Source organism: Sebastes fasciatus, chromosome 5, assembly GCF_043250625.1.
Source record: "Sebastes fasciatus isolate fSebFas1 chromosome 5, fSebFas1.pri, whole genome shotgun sequence".
In the NCBI taxonomy this organism is placed as follows: domain Eukaryota; kingdom Metazoa; phylum Chordata; class Actinopteri; order Perciformes; family Sebastidae; genus Sebastes; species Sebastes fasciatus.
The window spans coordinates 33,201,312-33,227,644 of record NC_133799.1 but is presented as its reverse complement, the minus strand read 5'-3'; the positions used below and the strand labels follow the sequence as shown (position 1 = coordinate 33,227,644).

Below are 26,333 nucleotides of genomic sequence, written 5' to 3'. Positions count from 1 at the left end.
AATGTAACTATGGAAATGAGTTTTTAAGGATGACGAAGAACTGAGACAAACATGCATAAAAAATATTTTGTACAAAAAGAGGGATGGGGATCTAAGAAATGTTCTCTGTAGACATGAGGAACAGCAACCAGAGTCCTGTATTGTTGCCAGATGAAGGTAGAAAGCAGTTTGCTGCAGACACACATGATGTACGACCACTTCGAGGCTTGACGGGAACACTCAGTGAGCAGATGTCAGGTTGCGTTACGTAGGCAGTAAACACTGGGACCGGTGGGATTCTTCATTTGTGAGATTAAGTTCAGAGGCTATAGCACTGAAGAAGTAACGTGTCAAGGTTCCTGTAGATGTTTTTGGACAACTACAATTAGCTGCAAGCTAGTTAACTGTAACTTCTATCTTGGGCAGCTGCTGCTGTTCAGTCTCACCACAATTATGGTCCCATGAAAGCTGGAAACTCTGTGACATAAATATACACATAAGAAGCATTCAACTGCTGACTGATCACAAGAACTGGATACCGCACTCAAAGATGGCGCCCAGTCACTAGATTTACTCATATAAAACCCTCATGGATTCAATTCACAGTACAGAGAGTAATATTTGACCTTGTTTTAGTTTTACCATCATCTCTTTTAAAATGGTTGGATTATGGGGAAAATGCTTTTTGGGCCGCAGGGGGTTCGATATCCAGCTCTCTTACTGTAATACAACCAAGGCTGTCAGTCACAACACTAGCGGTCCTGCAGGTGGATGAAGGCAGCTCAAAGAATCTGGTGACAACTGACTGAGCTGTAACACACACGGCCGCTTCTCTGCCAAGTTGTCAGGTGTTTAAACTCCATGTTCCTATGGCAACACACTGTCTAGACACACACACACACACACACAACATGTGCACCTTAGTTGTCACCTTCATCCATCTGCTCTAAATTTAAAAGGATTAAGCAGCATGCTCTCACACACTGTCACTGCTGCTGCTTTGTATTCACAGACAGACTGAGCTCAACATTTGGGAATTAGGAAGTGAATAACATCGACTATGTCGTTACAATGGTACCTGGCAGTGGGGGGGATATATTAGGCAGCAAGTGAACAACAACAACAACACAATTTTGAACTTTGTGTTGGAAGCAGAACAAATGGTGAAGCGTAAGGATGTGAGCGACTTTGACAAGGGCCAAATAGTGATGTCTACACGACTGGGTCAGAGCATCTCCAGAACTGCAGCTCTTGTGGGATGTTCCCGGTCTGCAGTGGTCAGGACCTACCAAAAGTGGTCCAAGAAAGGAAAACTGGTGAACCGGCAACAGGGTCAGACCCGAGGTTCATTTATTCACGTGGGGAGCGAAGGCTGGCCCGTGTTGTCTGATCCAATAGAAGAGCTACTGGAGCTCAAATGAAAAAGTTAATGCTGTTTCCGGTAGCAAGGTGTCAGAACACACAGTGCATCGCAGTTTGTTGCGTATGGGGCTGCGTAGCCGCAGACCGGTCAGGGTGCCCAGTGCTGACCCGGGTCCACCGGCAAAAGCGCCTACAATGGGCACGTGAGCATCAGAACTGGACCTCCAAGGTGGTCCAGGTCTGATGAATCACGTTTTCTTTTACATCATGTGGACGGCGACGAGTTCGAGGTGTTGACTTGGCCTCCAAATTCTCCAGATCTCAATCCGATCGAGCATCTGTGGGATATGCTGGACAAACAAGTCCGATCCACGGAGGCCTCACCTCGCAACTTACAGGACTTAAAGGATCTGCTACTGACGGCTTGGTGCCAGATACCACAGCAGACCTTCAGAGGTCTAGTGGAGTCCATGCCTCGACGGGTCAGGGCTGTTTTCCGCAGCAAAAGGGGGACCTACTCAATATTAGGCAGGTGGTCATAATGTTATGGCTGATCGGCACAGTATATGGAGTGAACACAAAGTTCAAAATGTTCACTTGCTTCTAATATATTCCACCCATATATATATATATATATGTATATATATATATATATATATAGCATGTCAAGCATGTTGTCCAGCAGCAGGCGTTTACATTCCGCGGCTCATTGACTGCAGTTCCCTTTTGCTGCTGGATGCTGCATATACTACCGTTACAACCCAACTCTTCTTCTTCACTTTCACGTAGTCAACGAGTGACGAGCGCTTCTCGACCAATCGGCCCGCTCTGAACGAGCACCTGTAACACCGAAATTTGGAACTCCCTCTACATATGAATGCAGAATCTGTTTATATGTGTGTGTGTGTGTGTGTGTCTGTGCTATGTCTCACCAGGAACTCCACTTCTTTCTGTTATTTTCCTCCCGTCTCTCTGCTTTTTATTCTCGTCTCTGTACCTTTACAGAGCCATAAAGATCTGGGATGAGCACTAACTTTAACTTAAATATTCAGGCCCACTCTTGTTTTTCCATTGACTTTGTACTGGAAACCTGCTTCATGTCCTATACTGTATGTGCAGCACATCTTAAAGTTGTCAGTCCAGTATAAACACTCTCTGTGCTGTCGGCTCTCTCGGCATATATTGCGTGCACTGAGGCTCATTTTCAATAACACTGTGTTTGCTGAAATGCTACCACTTTTGTGGATAGTGGGTTTATTACCACATCAATGTTTAATGAGTACCAAAAAGCACTGAATATGAAGAGGTTAGCATTCAACCAACACAGCCACCCCACCCCCCACCACATTCCAGACGCTGATCCTGAGGCTGAGCACCAGAAATGAAACAAAGTGATAAAAGTATGAGCTCCACCAGCTCTACCTCCAGTATTATTATGTTGTTTACTTCACATTTAAAGGGGCCGTCTCAGAAAGATCCATGTCAAAGCACAAGTATAGATCACAGCCCGTGTGAAGACTAAACTAAGATCCCATCATCGACAATTTAAAAGTCACCAGAACTAAATCACCTAACCAGCCGACTGCAGCGGTGAAGACTGGACGAATGGAACAAAAAATGACAGCAGGCAGACAGAGAGAAGCATGTATGTGTGTGTGTTCCTCCCTGACAACAACACAGTGTGTGTGTGTGTATATATTATACAGTAAACATTTACACTGTAAATCTACAGCCATGGGTAACGTTTCAGCTGGTTTTGAGGGAGTGATACAGAAAGAGACACTAAATGAAGTAAAGACCAAACAAAGTGAGACCAGACTTCTGCGTGTGTGTGTGTGTGTGTGAACATTAGGCCTACCTATAACATGTTTGACACTCTTCATCTTCACGCCTCCCTGGCTCCAACACATACACAGGCATACATGTAAATCCTTCCCAGAGAAAAGCAGTAATCCCGTTAAGTGACAGTAATCTCACGGTATCCGACACCAGCGAGGACGATACAACATCCAGCAGCAGCCCTGCTCTGTCAGCAGCTGCTTCTTCATCATCATCGCCATCACCGTCCTCATCATCAGCTGTTCCAGACGTCCAGACCAACAAATCTCAAGCTTTCTCTCTCTCTCTCTTTCCTCAGGTTTCACTGACAGATACACAGCTGGAGCAGAGCCCTGAACTGTGCATGTGTGTGTGTGTGTGTGTGTGTGTGTGTGTGTGTGTGTGTGTGTGTGTGTGCGTGTGTGTGGGTGTTACTGTGGTCACTTTTTCCAGCTCCAGCTGTAGTGAAGCAGCTAACAGCCAATCAGAAGTCAGAGAGGGAGGGCAGAGACACTCTGTGGTGTATGTGAAAAAGAAAGAGATGTGTGTGTGAGAGAGAAATAGTGTGTGTGAGCGCACGCATAGATGGATGTTATACGCTCGTCAGAGTATCGATGTGTCTGAAGTGTTTTATGAGGACGACCTCCGCCTGTGGAAGTGACCTTTATAGACCAGATGATGGACTCAAGTGCATTTTTTAGTCTCTAAGCTAACATTAACAGTTCAAATGGCTCTGAACCACCGTCTGCCAGTGAGGGTGGAGACTCTTTAACAGAGACTTTATCATAGTTTTTGGACAACAATGGAAAAAGAAATAAGATTCACAGTTAAATGTGTTCCCTGTTCCCATAAATTATTACTATGGAAGCTTCTTTGTGCATAATTAGGGCCCGAGCACAAAAGTGCAAGGAAACCTATTGTTTTTGCTAAGATTATTTTTCCGCTGCAAGATCGCATTTTTAGCAATTTTCAACTCACGAAAATTGCTAAGTTCTGAAGTGATTGGGCTCAGGCTTTTATTTCCAATACGATTTCCTGGTTGAATGTTTTAGTCAAGTAAACCTTTCAAAAGGCCAACTAGAAAAAGTGCACTCAGTAGAGGGCAGATCTTCGACAGACCAGCTCTGTAATGTTTGACTGAATGAATACAAACCACAACAGAAAGCTGCAGGAATGAGTCCTAAAACCCAGAAATGAGTTAGCATTTTAGCATTTCCTGTTCCCTCGTCTGGAGGTCAATGGGTTTTCTGAATGGGTTTTTAGTTAGATGCCTGAAATAAGGTCTGTGGTTAACACAAGCTGAAGAGATTTTAACCTTTTGTTGTACCATATAAAATATGTCAGGAAGTATCTCACTGGTGAATTTCGAAGCCTTTATGTGTCTTATATACAGTATATATATATACAGTATATATGTGTGTGTGTGTGTGTCAGTTGGGTACTGACTATGGTGTCTCAGCTCAGTCTTCCTACCACTTAGCAGCAGACTTCCCACACACTCACAATAGAGTGTGTGTTAAAGAGCTTACATAAGAAGGGAGATTACACTGAGTCTCTATCTGATGACCAGTAGTAGAGCACTCTGTGGTACACTATATTGGCATTGTTAACAAAGTGTGGGCATCTGTGCAGCTGCTCCTCTGCTTGTATCTGGACCTGTACATTAGGTCACCAAAAGCTCACCGAAGCCTTCCTTGGTCGTTCCTTCTGTTTTATTCTTAGAAGATGTGGTTGCATTAATAAGCTGTTTTTCATACAGAGCCCTTCTCTCTCAGAAGTGTGAGTATAGTTATAAAAGGCTCTTCTGTTTCTTCTACCGCTGTTATTCTGCTGCTAGAGTCGACATGTGACCAGCGCTCCCCGAGCCTGCAGGACCTGAACATCTCATGATGTTCAACCAGCAAGCCCACACTGCAGACACACACAGACACACTGACACTGGCACGTACACAGTGATGCACACAATTACAGACACACAACTATGTGTGACTACTGTAAAGGCACTAAGGCACACTTGCTGTAATAAGTACACTTATTAGCACGCACGCACACACACACACACACACACACACACACACAGTATGCAGAGCTGGTGTTATTTTGGTAGGCTGCTCCTCAAGGTCCAGGGGAAGGGGGGTTTCCTATTGGTTCTCAGGAAGAAGGCGTCAGCGCAAGAACACAATCAGAGGATGTCTAATGACAGGATCCGCTGATAACGGGTCTCTCTCACACACACACACACACACACACACACACACCAGGGTTGACTCACTACAAACACAAATGAATGTCATTATCCTTCTGTGGTGTAAGAGTGTGTGCACTAACATGTATATTATGTGTTAACGTGTGTGTGGTTGTCGGTATGTTTGGTTTGATGGTCACAGGGACTGAAACAGAACTAACAGCAGGGCCTGGGAGACTCCTCATTAGTCAACACACTGAAGCAATGAGAACACAGACACCGAAAACATCCCCATATATCACAATGTAATGCTAAAACGTTAGCACTGCATTAAACACAGGCTGCTATCCAAGAGTATGTTACTGTTCCATTAGGAGTCTTACGATTCATCTACTACATCAATGTATCGGTTTATATTCCTACGATCCAACTACATCAATAGGTACTAATATTACGAGAATAAAGTCATAACTTTACGAGGAAAAAGTTGTAATATTACGATAATAAACGTCGTAATATTACGGGGATAAAGTCATAACTTTACGGGGGGAAAAAACTAGTAAAATGACTACTGTATAATATATTGACTTTATTCTCATAATACTACAACTTTTTTTCTCGTAAACCTATGACTTTATTCTGGTAATATTATGACTTTATTCTGGTAATATTATGACTTTATTCTGGTAATATTATGACTTTATTCTGGTAATATTATGACTTTATTCTTGAAATCTCAGATTTATTTTTTTGTCCTCAATGTGGCCCTAATACTCCTTCGTACCGTCATACCATAGACCTACAACAATAATAAATACAAATGAAAATGTAAACAAAAAATAATTTATTATTCATTTCCTCTCATTTTTTTAAAAATCCACAGGGAGCCACTGGAGAGAAAAAAGTCGTAATATTACAGGAATAAAGTCACAATATTACAAGAATAAAGTCATAATATTACAAGAATAACATTGTAATATTATGAGAATAAAGTCATAACTTTACGAGAAAAGTAGTCGTAATATTACGAAGATAAAGGCATAACTTTACGAGAAAAATGTTTAAATTTTACGAGAAAAAAGTCATAACTTTACGAAATGACAACTGTATAATATTATGACTTTATTCTCGAAATCTCAGATTTATTTTTTTCTATTTATAGATTTATGTGGCCCTAATACTCGGTCTTACCGTTGTACCATAGACCTACAACAATGATAAATAAAAATTAAAATTTAAACAAAAATTATTTTTTTAAATCCACAGGGAGCCACTGGAGAGGGGCTAAAGAGCTGCAGGTTGCAGACCCTGTGTCAGAGTGTACATAAACTCACTCACTGTTTTAACCCTTGACCTTGTTGTCTTCCCACAGGACTGTCTGCTATATGACATGACTTGACCATGAGGGGTCACATGAATATGCATTCAATAGACTGACATCATAGGGCGGCTGTGGCTTTCGTTCATGATTCTTCCATTGTTTTTATAAAAGAAAATAAATACCATTTACTTTAAAGGATGTGTTTTTAATAGTTTTTGGAGCAGTGGAGCTCTGTGGCACAGAGGAATAATATATATATATATAAATATATATATATATCAGGCTTACACACAATACTTGTTATTTGGTTTTTGGTCTTTGGTTTTTCTTGTGCATTTTGTTGACAATTAAAAAACTTTGTTCTGAGCTATCTTATGTAAAAGAGATCTTAGACTAAATAGACTAAATATCATCATAGTGTGATGGATGTTGCTCATTTTCATGTCATTTTGTATGACTGGGCTTTGATCTGATTGTTAGACAGCATCTTCAGATGACCTAACAAACGTTCTATCCAGCCTTTCCTGAGCGGAAATGTTTGAATGTTAACGGGAGAGCCGGGAGGTTTAGTCTGAAGAATGTTGTTCCATGTAGACCAGGGTCATCTTATATGAGTCATATTGTTTCTGTTCAAGTCCTGTTTCTGCCCACTGTGATGTTATTTTGAGCGTTTCCCCCATAAAGTCTGTCATTATTCTCCTTCTGAGGAATGCAGCATTGCTTGCAACTGCCTGGACGTGAGCTTCACCTTATAACAGCTGCTACCAGCTGCTCTGGAGTTTTTAAAGCCTGAAAACAGAGCAATGAGGAGGTGCAGAGGTCTAGTTTTCTCTCAGAACACTTGAATTACAATATGCTGAAAGGTTATTATGGAATATTTGCCCAATGATGCCAAAAACATTCTGCCTACTGCAGGTTTAAATGTCATCTTCATACACAAGTGGAACATCAGCAGCAACAAGAGCGCTTCATTTGTCCTGCAAGAGACAGTTACTCACACAAAACATTTAAGCCATGCAGTCAAAAGTAAATGAATTCATCAACCAGGGTATCACTGCTACCAACATGACATGTTCCTTTATCAGGACTTGAGCCAAGACAGTAGAGTACAGAACAGTAATCCAATAGTGAAGTCAAATATGTGCTACACAGCCACTGGATGGTATCCATGAAACCTCCAAACAAATGCAAGCTTCAAGATTTGGTCGACATTCACAGTTACTAGTCATCAGATCAGAATCTTTATTTGGCCATTCCCATCAGCCGTGTTAATACGTAGGGGTGTAACGATTCATCTACTACATCAATGTATCGATTTATATTCTTACAACGGGAGACGTATATCGATATAAAATCGATTTGAAAACGCAGAAATCAATTTCATTGATACTAAGGATTTGCACCTTGCATTTAAGTACGACAAATGTTATATGAAAGTGTTATTTTAGCTCTTTTATAAGTAAAGAAATGTTAAACGTTACTCAGATTCACTCTCCAGACATGCAGAGACGGCAGAGTTTCAGGCGCTATCAATCCACTTGACGAGGGCGGCTTCACCCACAGGTGCTTTCCCTGTGCGCTGTCGTTTTTTCATTATGAGAAAATGACTTTCCTTTCCCCAACATGATATCTACTGTATGTGCCCGCAGCATCAGCCTCATGTATCCAGCCAGAGAGCAAATTATCACGGGAGTAAAGTAAAAAACAAAACAGAAAGTCAACTAACGTTAGTCTAACGTAGTTTTAAAATGTTTTTCTGTAGGTTTTTCTGTATGAAAAGACCCCAAATGAACACTGTAGGTGGACTACTTGATTACTATAAACAGATTATTTAAACAGCATTTGTAGAGGAATGATTCTGTCCCAAGCTGTTTGATCACTATCAGCTGTTGATCTCTGTATTATTGCTCTACCGTTTATATTGAAAATGCGGACAGAAGCAGCAGGTTAAATCACTGTTCATTTAACCTGAATAGAAGTTGGTTTATTATATTTTGTGTTAAATCTTGCACTGCCTTGTATCTTGAGAACTGAATCAGCAGGTCCTTAGTTGCACTGGAAATCGTATCGTATCGTATTGTTGTAAAAACGTATCGTTACACCCCTACTAAAACGCCAAACCAAGATGGTTTGGCGTTTATGTTTAACGCCATTAAACATAAATGGCGCCATTTATGTTTAATGGCGTTAATGTTTACCATGTCACAGACATGGTAAACATTAAGGCTGTATTCGAAATCTCATACTAACATGCTGTTCATACAGAGTATGATGTAAAGTTGAGTATGCAGTGCGTTCACACTGCATAATATGTGGATTTCTGTGTACGCGTGAAAGGCCCAGATGTAAACTACGTTAGCAAGAATCTCTGAAATATGAGACGTGAGCTTACTTCACATACTCAACTGCCCCACAATGCATTGCGTCTGCGGTGCCTTGAAACCGGCTGTCAGTCTTGTGAGATTTTGAGGCTAAAAGCTGTTAATACGTCACTTTATTAAGTTTTAATATGTTTTCATGTGAGAAAGTATCCGTTTACATTCCCAATATGAGGTCAGTTTATCCAAATAACATCTGTTTGGAGATTAGCTGCTATGTGACATTTAGAAAACCTGTTTTCGTTAAAAACGTGACCCCGTACAACTTGAAGAGCAGTGGAATTGTTTTCAGTGTTGGGTACAAGTAGCGGCGTTACTACGGTAGTTTAACTATGTTTCTCAGTAGCGTGGTGGTAGCGTCGCTGTTTTCTGAATCAAAGCTTTTCCGTGGCTCAGCTCTTTTATTGATCGAGTAGTGCGGTAGCGTCCACCCAAGCTGAGCTTTCTGCTGTGGTCTGAAATAAGACTGCTAAGGATCAGCAGGTGACACCACCAAAGCACTCCCATATGACGGTGACATCACGTACCAGTCCTTGGACTGCTGCATGGAGCAGCCTACAGACACGCCAGCTTGTGTTTACTTGATGGAAAGGTAACAGAGGGTGATGACGGAGAGGAATTGATCCCGAGGGAGTCACTATAACACTTACGGCCCTATGGCATGCAAAATCACACTGAATCGTTCATTTAGTAGCCAGTAGCCTACGCAGTACATACTGATTGAGTATGCAGTATGTTGGTGTGGGATTTCAAACACAGCTAAACATCAACTTGTCGGCGTTGCCATTGTGAGAATGTTAGCATGGTGACATAAGCATTTATCTCAGAGCACCAAGGCATATATAATAATATAATAAATATTCAAAGTGCATACCTGTCTGTTACTATCTTATTTATTTCAAATTGTTCCAGCATTTACCTAACCAGGTCAAAAAGACACTACAAGACACAGGGGACCAACTGCAGACAGGGCGTCCTATCAACCATGTCAATCACACAACTGAGACACAGCTCTTCGTCAAGCCAGGTAGCTGTCCAAGTACTGTGATGCACCGGCAAAGCTCAAACAAAAACAGGCTTTAGACACTAAAACACAAACGGACAGATGAGGCGAGGCATGGAGTGAAGGATGGAGGGATGGGTAGACATACTTCTTAGTATGGGCGACTCGGTGTCCTGACACAACCCCAGGAGGTGGTGGTAAGCCTCCATCTCAGCGAGGGAGATCCGTACAGTGGAATAGGCTGGTCCATCTTTACCACAGCGTGGACAGCGAGTCAGGAGGGTCTGGCATCGCAGCGTGCCTAGAGCATCCATCTCCAGGCACCTCACCGCACCTGGGTGTGTGTTCTCTATGCCGTATCTACCCACCAAGCCTGCCCACTGGCCCTGCAGCAGAGACAATGCAGTAATCCATGTTGCCTCGATGCGTCTGTTACACTCACACAGTCAAACAGCAATGCCACTGCAGCTGCCTGCCTGCCTCCCTGCTTCCCTCTCTCCGTCATAATCTCTGCATTAGAAAGTAAAGCCTATTACAGGACATTAGCCTGCCTGTGTGACTACCACAAACAACTACAGCCTGCTGTGAGAGAGTGACTCCACACTATACCGACTCCATCCCATCGCTGAGGTGTTATTTTAAGCAACTGTGCGACCGGATTACAGCAGACACACACTCAAGCCTTGGCCACTTCCTCACAGAATGCAACTGATCTGAAATCACCCTTTTGGGAGAATCTCATTTCAGAACTCATATTTTGCAAGTAGCTAGCATTATGTAGGAATCTCATGTAATTACAATAACCAGTCAACAAAATCTTTTTGAAGGGCTGGAATAGCAACTGCAGGGGGCTTTTAGGGCCCCAGGTTTGCTGTACGGCACTTGATTTGTTACCTTACACGGTAGCTGGATTCTCCCGATAATCACAAGATCACATGAAAATCCAGGCTTCAAGTAATGCGTTTGCGTCCGAACCACCAGTGTCCAGACCAATCAGCATCGCGTGAAGAGCTACTGCAGCTAGGGGGCGTGGCTTATAGGTGTGTGTGACAACACAGAGAGGCGGCTGTTGGTGCTAAACAACAATGGCGGCTCCTGAAGAGGTTAGCATCAAGCCCCCAGGAAGTGCGCCAGGTCGTCGATCCCAACTTTCGTAGTGGCAAGACAGCAGTACTGCAACTTCCGTGTCCGTCACGTGATGCCATTGGGCCCAAAAATACTTTTTCCCATAGACTTACATTGGGAAAGAGACGTCTGTAACTCAGAGGATCATTTTTTTTTAGGTGAATCAACTTCCCAGTACGAACACTTAAATAGCCCTTATTTAAAAAATTAAGGTTTTAAAGTTGTAAAATAGCTGAATCCAGAGTTATTTCTCTTCCTCCGTTCATGTGAATGAGACCCAGACCGAGGCTGGAGCGCAAGCCGTGACAACGGTGTGACGTTGGGACCCCGTGACCGAGTCACGTGAGCGCGCGTTCGCTATCTTGCATGCTCCATGTGCCCAAGATCCGGGTACTTTTCCAGGCGGAAGTCAAGCTTTTTAGGCTTCATGCGCCACTGAGCAACTCTCATAGGAATAAACGGGGCCCCGCCTCCAACGCTGTATCCAGTTCTCTTACTACATCCATGGTTAGTGTAGATGCTGCAATAGCATCAGTTCTATCAGAGCTGGAGAGTATGTCTTGCTTGGAAGAAGAGCACAGATCGGCACTGAAGGCGTTTCTAGATGGAAAACATGTTTTTGCTCTTCTCCCGACTGACTTTGGCAAGAGTATGATTGACAGATGGTTCATCCAATCACCTGTCATGTATTTTTTTTAAAGAAACAGTTTGACTTCTCAGATGGTAACAAACCATCTGGCGCGTCAGGTTACTTGATTTGTAGTAATTTTATTAAAAATTAGTTTGGAACTACAGCTCCAGAAGCAACTAACAGATAGAAAAAATAGAATAGATACTATGATATACTATAGAATCAATCACTGAGTGATTTTATCTCTGGTGACATACAGTACAGTAGGTATATATCGTGTTGGTTGGTTGTATGATGTCGCATAGTTACCTGGACTCCTGTAGCTTTGCTATCATTCCATCAAAGATCACAATGAAATTAAGTCTTTGACTTTATTGTAGAACTTTGTTTTTTGTGTCATCCTACACTCCATATGATTTAATTTCCTTCTTCTCATAATGTCAAATAATCTACACTCCACAAAAAATTATGTTCTTGAAAGTAAGGAAATGTCATGACTGCACGTTTCAACCACAAACCATAAAACAGCATTTAATTTCATGTCATTGCACTTCAAGAGCTTTGATCATGAAATCATTTTTGTTTTTTGTTAGTTTTTTGTTATTACATCATTAAATATGCCTCTCAAGGCTAATTTTGTTATTTAGTTATTATCATCTTATGTTTCTCTTAACAGAGGAGTATTTGAAATGAAATATGATGTTCAGACCCCCATGCCAAAATCTCTCTCTCTCTCTCTATATATATATATATATATACATATATATATATACACACACACACACACACACACACACACACACACACACACATCTGCAATTGCATCCACAACTGAAGACCAAATTAATATTAAAGAAGAAAGACGATAATGAGCTCAATTATAAATGAAAGTAATGTCTAAGGAAGTGACTGGTACACAACTTTTCAACAGAGACGACAGAAAAACGTATTTTAGCCACCTAAAAGAGAGGCGAACCTAAAAAAAACGATATCCATTTAAGTGTACGCTATAATTAGGATATTTTCCGACAGCGAACTGAAAGTAAAACGCCTTGATGCTGTGTGTGTCAAAGGGAGAATAGATAAATTTCACTTATAGTTCAGTTCCCCTTCAGAAAGGAGAAGGAAAGGGCTGTCTGACAGCAAGATAAAGAAGTGAAAATATTCTAAACATAGCGTACATTTAAACTGATATTGATTTGTTTGGGTTCGCCTTTCATTTAGGTGGCTATAATACGTTTCTCTGCCGTCCCTGTCCACAGCACTGTGTTGCTTTGCTCCGGTGTCGGTGCTCCTGTCTGTTCCTCCAAGCTGAGGGCGCACTGACCGTCATCTACTGTAAGTAACACACCTACTATGGATAAGTACCTCATACAACCCCACTTCAAAACACTCAAACTATCCCTTTAAGCTGGCATTATATTTTCATATACAATGCCAATTACTACTATGCTATTTCTGCAGGTAATGTGCCTAAAATTAAGGCATTTGGCATATCTAATAAAAACTAGATACTTAACTCTGAGGCTCAGAAAGTCAGTGAAAATGCAATGCAACAATTGCCTTTGATATCAAGTGTTATATTTTATAAAATTACATTAAATGTAGTGGTACAGAGTCCCCACTGCAACCTCCACCACTTTATTACCATATTAACACTGCTGTAGTCTATTAATTATACTGCTCATCAATGGCAAAAACACAAGCAAAACAACACGACTTGGGGCCACTGGACCTCCTGAAGGAAAGGGCCGTCCCTCAGTAACATTGAGCTCCACACTAAACTCCACCAGTATAGACTAAAGACTCTCCAATAAATGTCCCAACTTTGGACTCTCATGGGTGGCGATGCCAAAGGTTTACCAAGCAAACAAGCAGGAGTACATCATGTCCCACTTGTTCCACACAACACACACACACACACATGTAACAATGGTCAATATGTCCATCACTTACACATTACTGATCCCATGCTGCTGCTGCTGCTGCTGCTGCCCTGAAACAATCCACACAGACAGGAGGGGCTGCACCGCACACTACACCAGCGTCCAGTCTGACGTCCACAACAACAGAACACACATACACATACACAGGTGACACTACAGTCCAGTCCTCAGGGCTGTGTGGTCTCCCTCAACACTGCAGGACTGCAGGACCAGCCCTCCTCTTTGAGTGTAACAGAGCAAGAGAGAGAGAGAGAGACAGAGAGCAAGAGAGAGAGAGAGAGAGAGAGAGAGAGAGAGACAGAGTAGGAATGTGAGTGTTTTCGTCAGAGCGGGTCTGAGCCTCTACTGGTAGCCTTGTGATCGGCTGAGCGGCTCAATTCTTACCACCGTTTACACAAATATCCTCAACAATACTCCCATCAGGCAGCGGGGACTTCCCTTCCCCTCTGCATCCTTCCCTGTTTACTCCCACCTTTCCTTTCCCCCCCCTCCTCCTCCTCCCTCATCTGTGTCCCCATGAAAGAGGATTTTCTGTTTTATTACATACTTGTACAAAAGACTATATGTGGAGGAGCAGCACCCCCATCATTTGCCCTTCATCACCTTCACTTTTTTTTTCTTTTTTACTCATTCATTCTTTCCCTTTTTTTTTACCATTTCATGGAAACAACCTTTATACTTTGCAGACCACGGCTACACTGGATGCATTCAGCCAGGGGGCTGCTGTTGCACCAGAAGCATTTTGGCAGTGCTTAGAGCACAATACACAATGCAGTGTGCTACGTACATAAGTTGAAAGTAAACAGACGTGAGGAGGAGCATAAATCATAAAGACGTCTGGAGTTAAATCATAGAGCTTCCTCTTGCTCTGGGGAAGCACACAGCCTGCGTCTGCAGCCTGTTCTAGACATTTCCCATTATGTTTGTGAGGAAGTGTTTAGATCCAGTTGTGGTCTTACAGTCCCAGCCCTCTTCCTTGAAGCCAGTGCTTAAAGTGGAAAAAGAAGAAGTAATTATTATGAATCTCCCAGAGAAGCTGATATGGAGAGGGCAGAGGAGAGCACGGCAGCTTGCAAGAAAAAGTCACGGTACGCCAAGGAGTGCTGGTGAGTACCGGCCCACTTCCAGCACTGACTGAGGCCCTCCCTGTGTCACCATCAAAGCTTTTTTTGCTTGCATCAGAGGCCTGCTCATTGGAAATAGAACTTTTCCACCTATAAATCACCAGTCTACATAGCTTTGTTGTTCAAGTGCCATGTGTATCTGTGTGAAGCCAAAGTGTAAAGGGTGCCGCCAGGGCAGAGTCTCACACACACACACACACACACACACTCACACACACACAAGGTTATATATTTAGCCATGCTACTGAAACTACTACACAAACCCAGTCTATACAAAAACCAACAGCCAGGGGAGGACTGACCAGCGGGTCCATTCCAGGCTGAACCAGACGGTAGTTTCTGATGTCAAGACACTTAACCCCAAATTGCTCCCGAAGGCGTAGCCATCGGTGTGTGAATGAGTATTTAGATTAGATCTTGATGGGCAAAGTTGGCACCTTAGCAGCCTCTGCCATCAGTGTATGAATGTGTGTGTGAATGGGTGAATACTGACAAGTAGTGTAAAGCGCTTTGAGTGGTCGGAAGACTAGAAAAAGCGCTATATAAATGCAAGTCCATTTACCATTTACCATGTCAGTATTTATTTATTTATATCAGTGATACATGTCACTTTTCCTGCACAGGTCACACGCTCCGTCAAGTGCCAAAACCATTTTTCTCCAGTGATGATTAGGACACATCACCTGATTAGAGCTGATAGCGAGTTCTATGGGATCCACTCTGGTATTACGACATATTGACACACGTCCTGAGACCTGCAACAATACAAACCCTTCACAGATTACTCACTAGGAAGACTGAGACAATGAGGTAATACATTTCAATAAACCAGAAGAGACATAACACTCAGGATTTAATATATCAGTCAGAGGTGTTCAAGAACACTTCAACAGGATGAACAACTGTCCTAACTGTGTACTGTAATAATCAGCTGCAGGGAGGAGGCGTCATTACATCATGGATGACATTACCAGTAAAAGAATTGAAATGTTGAACCAAGCCAAACACATCCTGTGAGGATCCACACGATGAGTAATGATTTCTTTCACTGGAAATGTCTGCTATTAGTCTGTGACATTTCATATGCTACCTTCAGCACTTGAATAATTGATGAGCAGAATGTTCCCACCAGTCCCACAGCTGAAAGGAACAGCTGTTGTTTTCTGCTCTCTGTTCAGCCACAGTTTTAGGATATCTTCATCCAAAACCCCCTCTGATGCTTACAGGCTGGCCTCCGTCAGCAACACTGACAACACAGAGTGCCAGCAGTGAATGGGGAAAAGCATCTGTAGTGGTTTAAGGCCCAGGACCTAAAATCTGACCCCCGGGATCAGACACCCGGGATCAGGCATCCAGGAGCAGACCCCCGGGATCAGGCACCCTGGATCAGGCACCTGGGATCAGGCACCCTGGATCAGGCACCCGGGATCAGGCACCCGGGATCAGGGAGGGGAGGATGAAACGAAAATACAAGTCGTTTTCTCGTTTCAGACACTTTGGAATTAATCCAATAAACAAATGTGATTGACAAGCCCTCAGGGCAGCTCTACTTCTTGGTCCTATCATGTCACGCTACGTTGAATCACTATCACTTCTCAGAGGAGCAAGTGGTATAGACAGGACGGGCCGAGAGGGAAGACAGCATTAGTTGTTTGTTCAAATGCCTAAAAAACAACATATCTCTACTTTTACAGTAAACTCCTTAACTTTTACCAGATAGCTCGACAGCCATCACTGAGTTTCACCTTAGTCGAAAAATGAAGGCCCTTTTAAGGTATGAATTGTGAGATGGTTTTGTTATCTGGTGAATTTTAAGGGACTTTACACCTGCTAATTCCCATTAAAAACAATCTCATCATCAGAAGTGTAAATTACTGTAACAGTACTTTGGAGAGAAGGAGCTGCTGGGAAGTGTTACTTACTAAGTGTTTCTTGAGAGAGAGAAATAATCACATGGTTGACAGGTGGTGAAAACAAAAAGTGAAAGCAGTAAGACGCTTCCATGCTGACGCTCGTATGTGTCATTTTGGTTGGCAACAAACAAACTGAATATTCTGGTTTAGTTTGGAGGACTTGGTTGTTAGTAAAATGCAAATGATGTATCCTGTCCCAGTGAGGGTCTGAGATTGATTTTTGTCTGCACGGATTGTCTGTCTATATTTGTGTGAACATGTCCACCCATGCAGACACCCGGTGTAGTAAAACCAGAAACATATGTAGCCCAGCTTCCCTCAGAAACTTTCGTCAACACACCGTGTCGGCTCACTTGACCTCGGCCCACTTGATCAGGCTCAGGATTGACCCGCTCTGTGAAATCGGTTCTCTTGTGGATCAATTCTATTGTTGAGCTGTGTTGTTCTGAGCGGAGCTGGTCAGCTGGCCTCTGTCCAGCTGACAATATGAAAGACAAACACTTTCCGAAGGATATTGTGACCCACCCCTCTCCACCACCCCCCGTATCGGAGGCAGGAAGAGGAAGCAGAGAATGCAGCTCTGACGTCATAACAACAAAGGTTGGGGGCCGGTTGGGGGGGCGGGGGAGGGGGTCCTCTGGGTAATACCACAAACCCCAGCAGCTATCACAACATAACACTTGAGATTACAGTAGTTGTTGATGGTGAGAAAAGCACTGGATGTTATTTCCTACCCAGGACCATGAAGCTTCCATGATGATGTAATGTGCCAACCAAGGTGAACATTATGTTTGGAAATGTAATTATTATAGGAGTAGTTTAACATTTATTTTTTTGTAGAAATCAGTTTATTTGCTTTATTTCTTAGAGAGAGAGTTGAGAAATTGGATATCAATCTCATGTCTACGTTCAACACATTCTCACTCCCGACTCGTCAGATACCGACGCTTGGTCAGCGGCCCTACGCTTCAAACTATGGCCCTCTAGTGAAATCCCAACCTCGATAACACCTTAAAGTGAATAATAAGCACTGAGCAAAGCACTAAATCCACAACTGCTCTTGGCGGGAGTGTTAAAAAAAAACTCAAATGGGTATGAAGTGTTCATGACAGAACAGATCATGGCCCATAAAGTCATCCTTATGTTACAGACTCACTACATTGTAGCAGTCTCTAAGAATCCAGCATTATGTGTAAAATGATCCCAATATCTATAGCCCACTTTCAGAATAAGGACAGGAATTTCCCTGCACACTCAAAGAGATATTGTCCTCCATACTCTCTCGGTTGCCCAGAGCAACAAAACACAGCAACATTCAGCATCATCCCTCGCTGCAGCCTGACCTTTTTGTCACTGGACACTCTGAAGGTCACTCCTGAGGTCGCTGTAACACACCCTCCTTTGATAAAGCAGCAGTTTAGGAGGAGCTCACAGACAGAGCAGGGCTGCTGGGGTGGGGGGGGGTTCGGTTCAAAGGAGCTTTAAATTGAACAAGAATACGATTGTCTGTCTGAGCAAGCCGGCTCTTATCTGCAGGCCTCGGCACTAATCATCCTGACAGCACGCTTCGGTGGGACGGGAGTAGCCATTTCAGATCAGGCATCCATAAAGCGGCGCGCACGGCCATGAATTATGCATGAGGGAACAACGGTATGACACATCGACACATCCTGGTGCTGCTGTGATGTGACGTCATCAGCCACCAATAGGGGACAGAGGGCTCATTTTGTGTAAGCCTATAGGTGTGGACATGCATAGGTGGTGGAGTTGATGTCATCATAATAATACTATAGGAATAATGGGTTTCCTATAATGTACACATATCACGGGAGAAAAACATTTAGACATTTTACAGCAAAAGCTGCAAATTCTTTTATAAAAATACTTAAAAAATCACAAGTAAAAATCACCGGAGACCTCGCTGGGTGCCACTGAGCAGCACCGTCCCATTTAAAGGGAGCTAAGAAATGTTTAAATACACATTGTATTTATATTTCCATATGATGATGATGATGTGATATGATGCCATAACACAGGAAGATGTATGCGTTTCACATGTTTATCACACGGAAAACCATGGCATGTGAAAACGTCATATACAGTACTCTAGGCAAATGTGTTTTTCATACATTTAATGTGATAAATTTGTATGATGGAGGCACATGATGATTTTTGGATATTTCACAAAATATAAATCAATGCAGGACATCACATGTGAACATAAAGATTTCACGTGTGTGTGTTTGCGTGGGTATGCTCAACTTGGGCACATTTGTTGGACGAACTGAGTTAATTTTGTTGAAGAAATTTTGACGGATAAATATTCAGTGACGTCCTTTTATTTCATTTATAAATGTAACAAAAAAATTGACAACAAAAATGAAGGCGAAATCTCTGTTCATTATGCTCTGACGAGTGAGATAAAGACAAAATAGTTGGCTCTGTTCGGGGGGACAAGCTAAGTTAGACAGTAGCCATCTCAAAACATTGGTTGTTTACCTTTTTAACCAATCATTTATCTGCAAGTGGAAGTACTAATCTCTCACTGTGTTAGCGATTAGCTTGCTGCCTTGCTTCGTTAACACATTGTTAACTAACTTGAACCCGAGCGCCGCTGTTACCGGGGCAGTTGCGCAAGCAAACACACAAAGGACGTGTTAAACAAGTAGCAACATATTCATCCTGCACACCCACATAGTGGGGAGCAGCTCGGCTAAAAGCCCATAATGCCCAAGATGAAACACAAATTCGACACCAAGAAACTAAATGAGCACACAGCAAAACAACAACGGTGCACGTCTCCGGATCATGTTTGAGTCGATTCCGGCCTTTCTTTATTCATTTGCGTGGAATGGATGAGCATTTGCACTCTGCCTTCCTCCAGCATCGAAGAGCCTATCCTCAGCCTTCCGTGTGAAAACAACTTTTACTACCTCCAAAATAAGCACACTGGGTCCGACCCGGCTGAGCAGCAATCTCATCATTATGTGAGTCAACACAAAGAGTGGATATGTGATATTCCTGAGGTGTGAACATTAATCTAAAGTCTGGTTTATGCTGCCCGTAGTGAAGCCGGCGCGAGGTGCACAGGTCCGAAAATTACGTCATCACGGCTTTCGCGGTCTGTCGTGCACCTCTGAATTTTAGTAACTACGCTGCACGTTTCATTTCATCATGGATGCCTTGGAGGGAAGACTGGCCGAGCAGGTTGGCCGTCAGTCATACGACATATAGAGAGAGCTTCCCATGATCAATCTCCAGTGATTGAACACACAGCAAGGAGAGCTTCAGGTCAACTTAGATCAATTATGTCCCATCATTTGAGCCTTTTGCTCCTCCTGCTCCATCTGTTCCACATGACACTAATGGTGGTTCAACAAGACAATCAGAAGACAGGCTGTCTAGTGGAAACTGATAGATACCACCATGAAACTTCCCCCAGTTGATTACTGACATTAAGACCAGTATTTTTTGTATTACAAGTTTTCTGAAAACTTAAATGTGCAAATGAGGCATTGTCTTATTAAAGATGTGTTAATGTGTACAACTCCAGAAGAGAAATGTGAACATTGGATAAAGTCAGGTTCAAAATTCTTGTTTCATTTTGTTGACATATTAGAGTCAATGGTTTTTAGTGAAGGGATATCTCTTTTTATCACTCCATCAATCCGAAAATACTGTCAACAGTCATAAAACACAGATTTTCTCCGTGTTTTTAGGAATAAAATGTTGTATAAATCAGGCTATGAATGACATCTGAACAAACTGTAAAAACTTTCAGAATATTCTTTAGATAGGAATGAAAATGAAAGTTTGGTGGATGTAAGTGCTGCTGAAGTGGAGATTTCTGGCTCAGGGTCTGAGAGAAAACAGCCTTTAAAGATATGGATGGTAAAATTCACTACAGTTTGAAGACACTACTGGTTTAACTAATAGATACCACCATGAAACTTCCCCAGTTGATTACTGACATTAAGACAATTGTTTTTTGTATTACAAGTTTTCTGAAATGTTGTGTTTAAATATGCAAATGAGGCATTACCTAATGCTAACTGTTGGAGAATTTAGGAGAAATCCTCAGACGCAAATAGACAAAGTGGTAAAATACATGTTTTCTTTCCACTAGTCTGAGAGAAGACATGTTACGGTAACAAAAAACAAGAATCTCAAACTTGATCAGTGCATGAAAAATTATATTTTTTGCCTGTAAAATCAATAAGGGGAGGAAGATTTCCATGACCCAGATCCCTGTGTGGCTCAAGCAGGAGCGAGTGAGCTCCCTGCTGGAGAATGAACACCACTGTCTTGTTGAGATTGGGGTTAATAAATAGAGAGCCAGCACATGAGGTACTATGGTCCTGCAACAAGATGAAGTATCTTTAAATGCAAACATGCAATCATTGCTCAAACCCACAGAGCTTTATTTTAAATAATAGTTTCCAAAGATACCAAATGTGCCAGCTAGACTGCATTCTGGGGAAATTTGTCTAAAATGATGCCAAAACATCATATAGCTGAAGAGTTGTAATAAGCTGATGTGTGACACCGTCAGACTGCAGGAATAAGAAGACGCATCTTTCAAAGTCAAAGGGAGAAAACAGCATGTTGGCCTTACTGGAGACTGGAGTTCTGGAGCTTTTGATCATGTCACATGAATGTCATCAGTACATGCGTTTGCAGATGTGTAAAGGTTACTTCAGATATGTAATAGCTTACAGATTACTAGTTACCCTGTTAAAATGTAATGGGTAATGTAACTATCTTAATCACTTCATCAAAGTAATGTACTTTCGATTACTCTTCTAACGAATGCTTAAACTGGGTAATAAAGCTGAAAACATCAGGCAGTGTAAACCTCACAAGAGTACTCATCAATCTGTCTAACTGTCTAACGTTTATTACAAGTTCATCAAAATAACTTGAATTAAGTTTGGAGCAGAGCAGCAGAAGGAATGTTATATTATATATATACATATATGTATATGTATATATATATATATATGTAAAGGTATGTATAAGCTTTTTACCAGAAAGAATATATTTCAAATCTAATCACCAACATTTTGATTAGTAACTGTAATTTAACTACATGTTTGTTCTCAGTGAATGTAACCGATTACAATTACATTTATTTTGTAACTTATCTACGCAACTCTGTTACATGTAACTAGTTACTCCCCAACACAGTGTGTTTGTCATGGAACTTTCAGCTCTTCTGAAGCGTTTGTTGAACAGCATCCAGAACAATCAATCAATCAATCAACATTTACTTGTATAGCCCTTTACAACAACCAAAAGGAACCCAAAGTGCTTTACATTAACATCAAGAAATAACAGGAATAAAAACATAACGTATCATAAAATCGGAAAAAGGTCCATAAAAAGCATAGGGAAAATGTCATAGCGCTACTAGGTACTAAAAGCCAGTCTAAATAAAAAAGTCTTGAACTTAGATTTAAAAAGTACTAGGTCAGTGATAGTGCGTATATCAGGGGGTAGCAAATGCACGATCCCCCCACAGCTTATACCTCGACCTCTGGACTTCTAAAAAAAGCTGACCAGATGACCCCAAACCCCAGTTATGCTCGCGGAGTGTTAAAATCTCGGACAAATAAGGTGGGGCAAGGCCGTTAATGGCTTTGAAAACAAACATCAAGACTTTAAAATGGATTGTAAAGCGAACTGGAAGCCAATGGAGCGAGTAAAGTACGGGGGTAATGTGTTCAAGTGTGTGGAAGTGTTAGTTAAAAAACGAGCAGCAGCATTTTGCACAAGTTGGAGGCGCGCAAGTGCAGACTGGTTGAGACCAACATACGGTGCATTACAATAATCAAATCTCGAGCTAATAAAAGCATGAATTGCGTTCTCGAGTTCGTGCCAATCGAGGGAGGGCTTTACTTTAGCCAGAAGACGAAGATGGAAAAAGCTTGTTTTAACAACAGAGTTAATCTGTTTATCAAATTTCAAACAGCCGTCAAATGAAGCATCCAGAACAGCTCAAAACCAAGGAGCTGCTAGATGGACCTTGCTGTGAGATTATTTTGTCATCTGCTGTTTTCAAGGTCAAAAACGAAGTCAGCTTTTAACCCAACAAGGATGAGAAGTCTGTATAAAAGTGCTTAGAAAATATATTTCAACATCTACAATTTCTAGATGTATATACAGTACAGTATGAAGCGGCGAGGGTTATGGATGGTGTTACGTCCTTTTCTAACTAGGAGCCAGAGGTCATTGTGTGCTCAGTTGAGGTCTGGTATCCTACCCTTTGCTAGTGAAGTAGGTCGGTTCACAGCTATGCCGGAGGAGAAGAGGATATGCATGTTTGTGATCTAAAAAGAAGTTTAAAGTGAATTTTATTTCATGTTTTATTGTACGTTATATGACCATTTGAGTTTGAGTCGATTCCCTTGTCTGATGCTGTTTTTGGGTAGACGATGGACAGAAGCTGCAGTGGCTATTTAAAGTTGAAGTTTTATATCTTTGAAACAACCTGGAACAGAAGGCAATCTCAGCTTTATGTGTTAGATAATGTTTTGCTTTGTTCTGTTTAAACCACTTATGTGTGATCAATGTAAACGTAATTCCGTAATGGGTAGGCACTGGGAATATGAAAATAGGAGACAAGGGGTTCGGTAAGATTAGAATATGAGTGAGAAATACATCCAGTTTAATGAAGACCTTTACGCAGCCACTGATGCCGCAGCATCCCATGTGAGTTGCACGGCTCCAAGTAAATCAATCCGGTGGCCCCTTGCTCTGCAGAAACTGGCTCAGTTTCCATAGTAACGCTCTGCACGAGCCCCCCCTCCGCCCCTGCCTCTCACTCCCCACGCTATGCGATGCAGGAAGTGCAGTGATGGAGGACGGTGTGCGATAGTCTCCAGCATGGCACATTAACCTACTTCACAACCAGCCGGGGGATAATGACCCGGATGCAGAATGGAGGAGGAGGAGGAAGAGGAGGAAAAATGGATGGATGGATGGATGGAGAGGAGAGGACATGAAAGAGAGGGGAGGCAGAGAGAAAGGTCAGAAGGGATGGATGGTGATGGTGGAGGTGGAGATGCAGAGCGGATGGAAAGGAAGGGAAGCGAGAGAAGACACGAGGAAAAGAGAAAGAGGAAAGGAGTCGTGGAAGGAGAAGGCAAAAAAGGACGAGAAGATAGAAAACGGTGATATAGCATAGTAGCTAATAATAGTAATATAAGGTTGTAAATCTATTAAATATTGATCTAGTAAATAAAAGAATAGCACTAAGATGATTGCTAGTCATTCACCAGCATACGCACATACACATAATTCCACTAATAAGTAGTGAAAGCCCTGATAAATGTACGCTATGTACAGGATGTTTGCTGTAGTATAAAATAAACTCATATATATCTTTGAATATTCTCATAACCACAGAAAAAACAACATTGATCCAACTTCATGCTCTATCCTGATGACATAGTTTCTCCTCTGCCCATGTGCACTGCATCCCTCTGCACCCCTCTGCCTCCCTCTGCATCCTCTGCATCCCTCTGCCTCCCTCTGCATCCCTCTGCCTCCCTCTGCATCCCTCTGCCTCCCTCCTCACTCAGTGGTCCTGATGAGAGGATGGAGATTCCCCGCCTCGCTTTCATCTGCTCTGCTTCTCATCACATTTTCAACCAATTCAAGGATTTCCAGACAACCTCATAACACCTCTTCCAGCATACACTTCAACTAACAACAGGCAGCTCTCACGTACATTTTCCTCAGCAGAGACAAAAGCTCTTCTTATTCCATCCATCTGTGAAATATGAAGAAGAGGGGAAAAAAGGGGAGAATTGTGACGACTTACCGACATGAGTGATGACACACTGCACCCTCTGTAGCAGCTCCTGGACCGACATCTCGTCTTCTCTCAGCCAGCACAGCATCTCAGGGTGTGGGTTGCATCCACTCTCCTCCCCTTCTCTCTCTCTCTCTCTCTCTCTCCGCTGCCACGCCTCCTCTCGTCACCTCTTCCTTCCCCAACAATCTCCCCTCCTTTTTTTATCCCTAATTCAGTTTTCTCCCGTGAGGGTTTTTCCTCCTCTTTTCTCTCTGCTGCTTTTTGTTCTTTCTTCTTTTGACTTTTCCTATGTGGAGCCTCTCCTCTCCTTCATCACACCTCCATCACAAATCCTGAGGGTGACAATGGGGGAGCCACTCCCAGCCCCGTCAGCAAGATAGTAAGCCTGTGTATACAAATAATCAAGCTTGGAAGCCAGGCACAGGTGAAATAACCTAGACAGCCAGTCAGGGAATAACACAAGCAGTCAGCCCGAGTTTAATGAACAAAAAAAATAACAGGTTCATCTGTCAGATGGTCAACACCCCAGTCAGTCAGCCAGTCCGTGAACAAAAAAGAGTATTTGTTTCTCAGCCAGCAAACTGGGCAGTTAGTGGAAAAAGCAGACAGAAAAGAGCCAGTTTGTCAGTAAATGTGTCAGTCAGTGAACAAAGCAGCCACTCTGCAATTAGAGCTAATTAGTCCACAACAAAACATCAGCCACCTGGACAGTTATTCAATCCTTTCCATGATGCTGGCAGACATATCCAAAAAAGAAAGAAGAAGCCTCCAGGTCAATAATCCTCAGAGCAAAAACAAGAAAAAAAGGGGGGAAAAAGACACTCCAAAAACTGTGTAAGACGTGCCGGAGCTGGAGGAATGAAAGGATGCTCCTCAGGAAGTGAGGAAGATGTTGAGTCCACTCCCCGGGTTCCGGGTTGGAAAGCGCTGCTGCTGCTGCTTTGATGATGCTCTGTTTGCTCTAATAAAGAAGCTGAGTCACAAAGAGGGAATCAGAGGGCTGCTCTACCTGCCTGCAGGGCGGGGGGGAGGGAGAGAGACAGAGAAGCAGAGGGGAGGGTGGGGGTTAATAGGTCCATGAGAGAAATCCTGGTGCCTGGAACATGGATTGGAGCTATAGTGGAGCACTGACTGATCCTCAAACGGAAGTATTCTCCGGTTTATTAGATTTAAGGTTGGGGAAATAATACAGAAAATCATTTTTAAACAAAAAAATGTTGGGGTTCTTTTAAGGGTATAATAAAAAAGAATTTCCTGAAAAACAATGAGACTGGTACTAAAATAATCCCTCTCAATCATCAACTAGAAATGTGTGGTGGTGTCTGTATTCTACAGAGACCCTGCAGCCCTCTGACTGCATTTTCTCTTTTCTTCTTATTTTGCTTTACTCGGGACTCTTCTGCAAACAGCCTTTAGGCCCCACATGGGGGTGCGACCTCCAGCAGCCAATAACAGGGCGCAGGGTGTGCAGGATGTCCAGGAGGTCTAGTCCCACTTTAGCTCTGTCAAAAACAAAACGTCCGTGGGCCCTGGCATTTTGGTCCAGACCGGCCCACTCACACACCACCCACTCAGAATTATTGTAAAGGAGAATCAGGCTTCTAGTGTGTTTTAGCCCACACAGTCTGTAACTAGCTATTCATATTCAAAACCTATTCCTGACGGATCAGAGTCATTAGGCCTATAAAACTATGCAACATCGTTTAGGACCGTCAGGCTAGTCAAATAA

At 42.5% G+C, this 26,333-nt stretch overlaps 1 protein-coding gene across 12 annotated transcripts in view; it reads right to left on the bottom strand.

The window, feature by feature from the left end:
• mcf2l2 (MCF.2 cell line derived transforming sequence-like 2) overlaps positions 1–25,575 on the bottom strand; it is a 149,905-nt gene extending 124,330 nt beyond the window's left edge. For 2 of the 12 annotated variants that reach the window (XR_012594082.1, XM_074636866.1), the window contains exon 1: positions 10,195–10,529. Coding sequence is in view for 11 of the 12 variants with exons in the window: in XM_074636866.1 (XP_074492967.1) it covers positions 10,195–10,360 (166 nt within the window). In the remaining variant the exon portion in view is untranslated. Of the gene's footprint in view, positions 1–10,194; positions 10,533–13,758; positions 14,071–24,610 lie in introns of those variants that run through there. The other 10 variants (XM_074636861.1, XM_074636862.1, XM_074636860.1 and 7 more) reach the window with 8 other exon arrangements.
• Between the last annotated feature and the right edge of the window lie 758 nt (positions 25,576–26,333).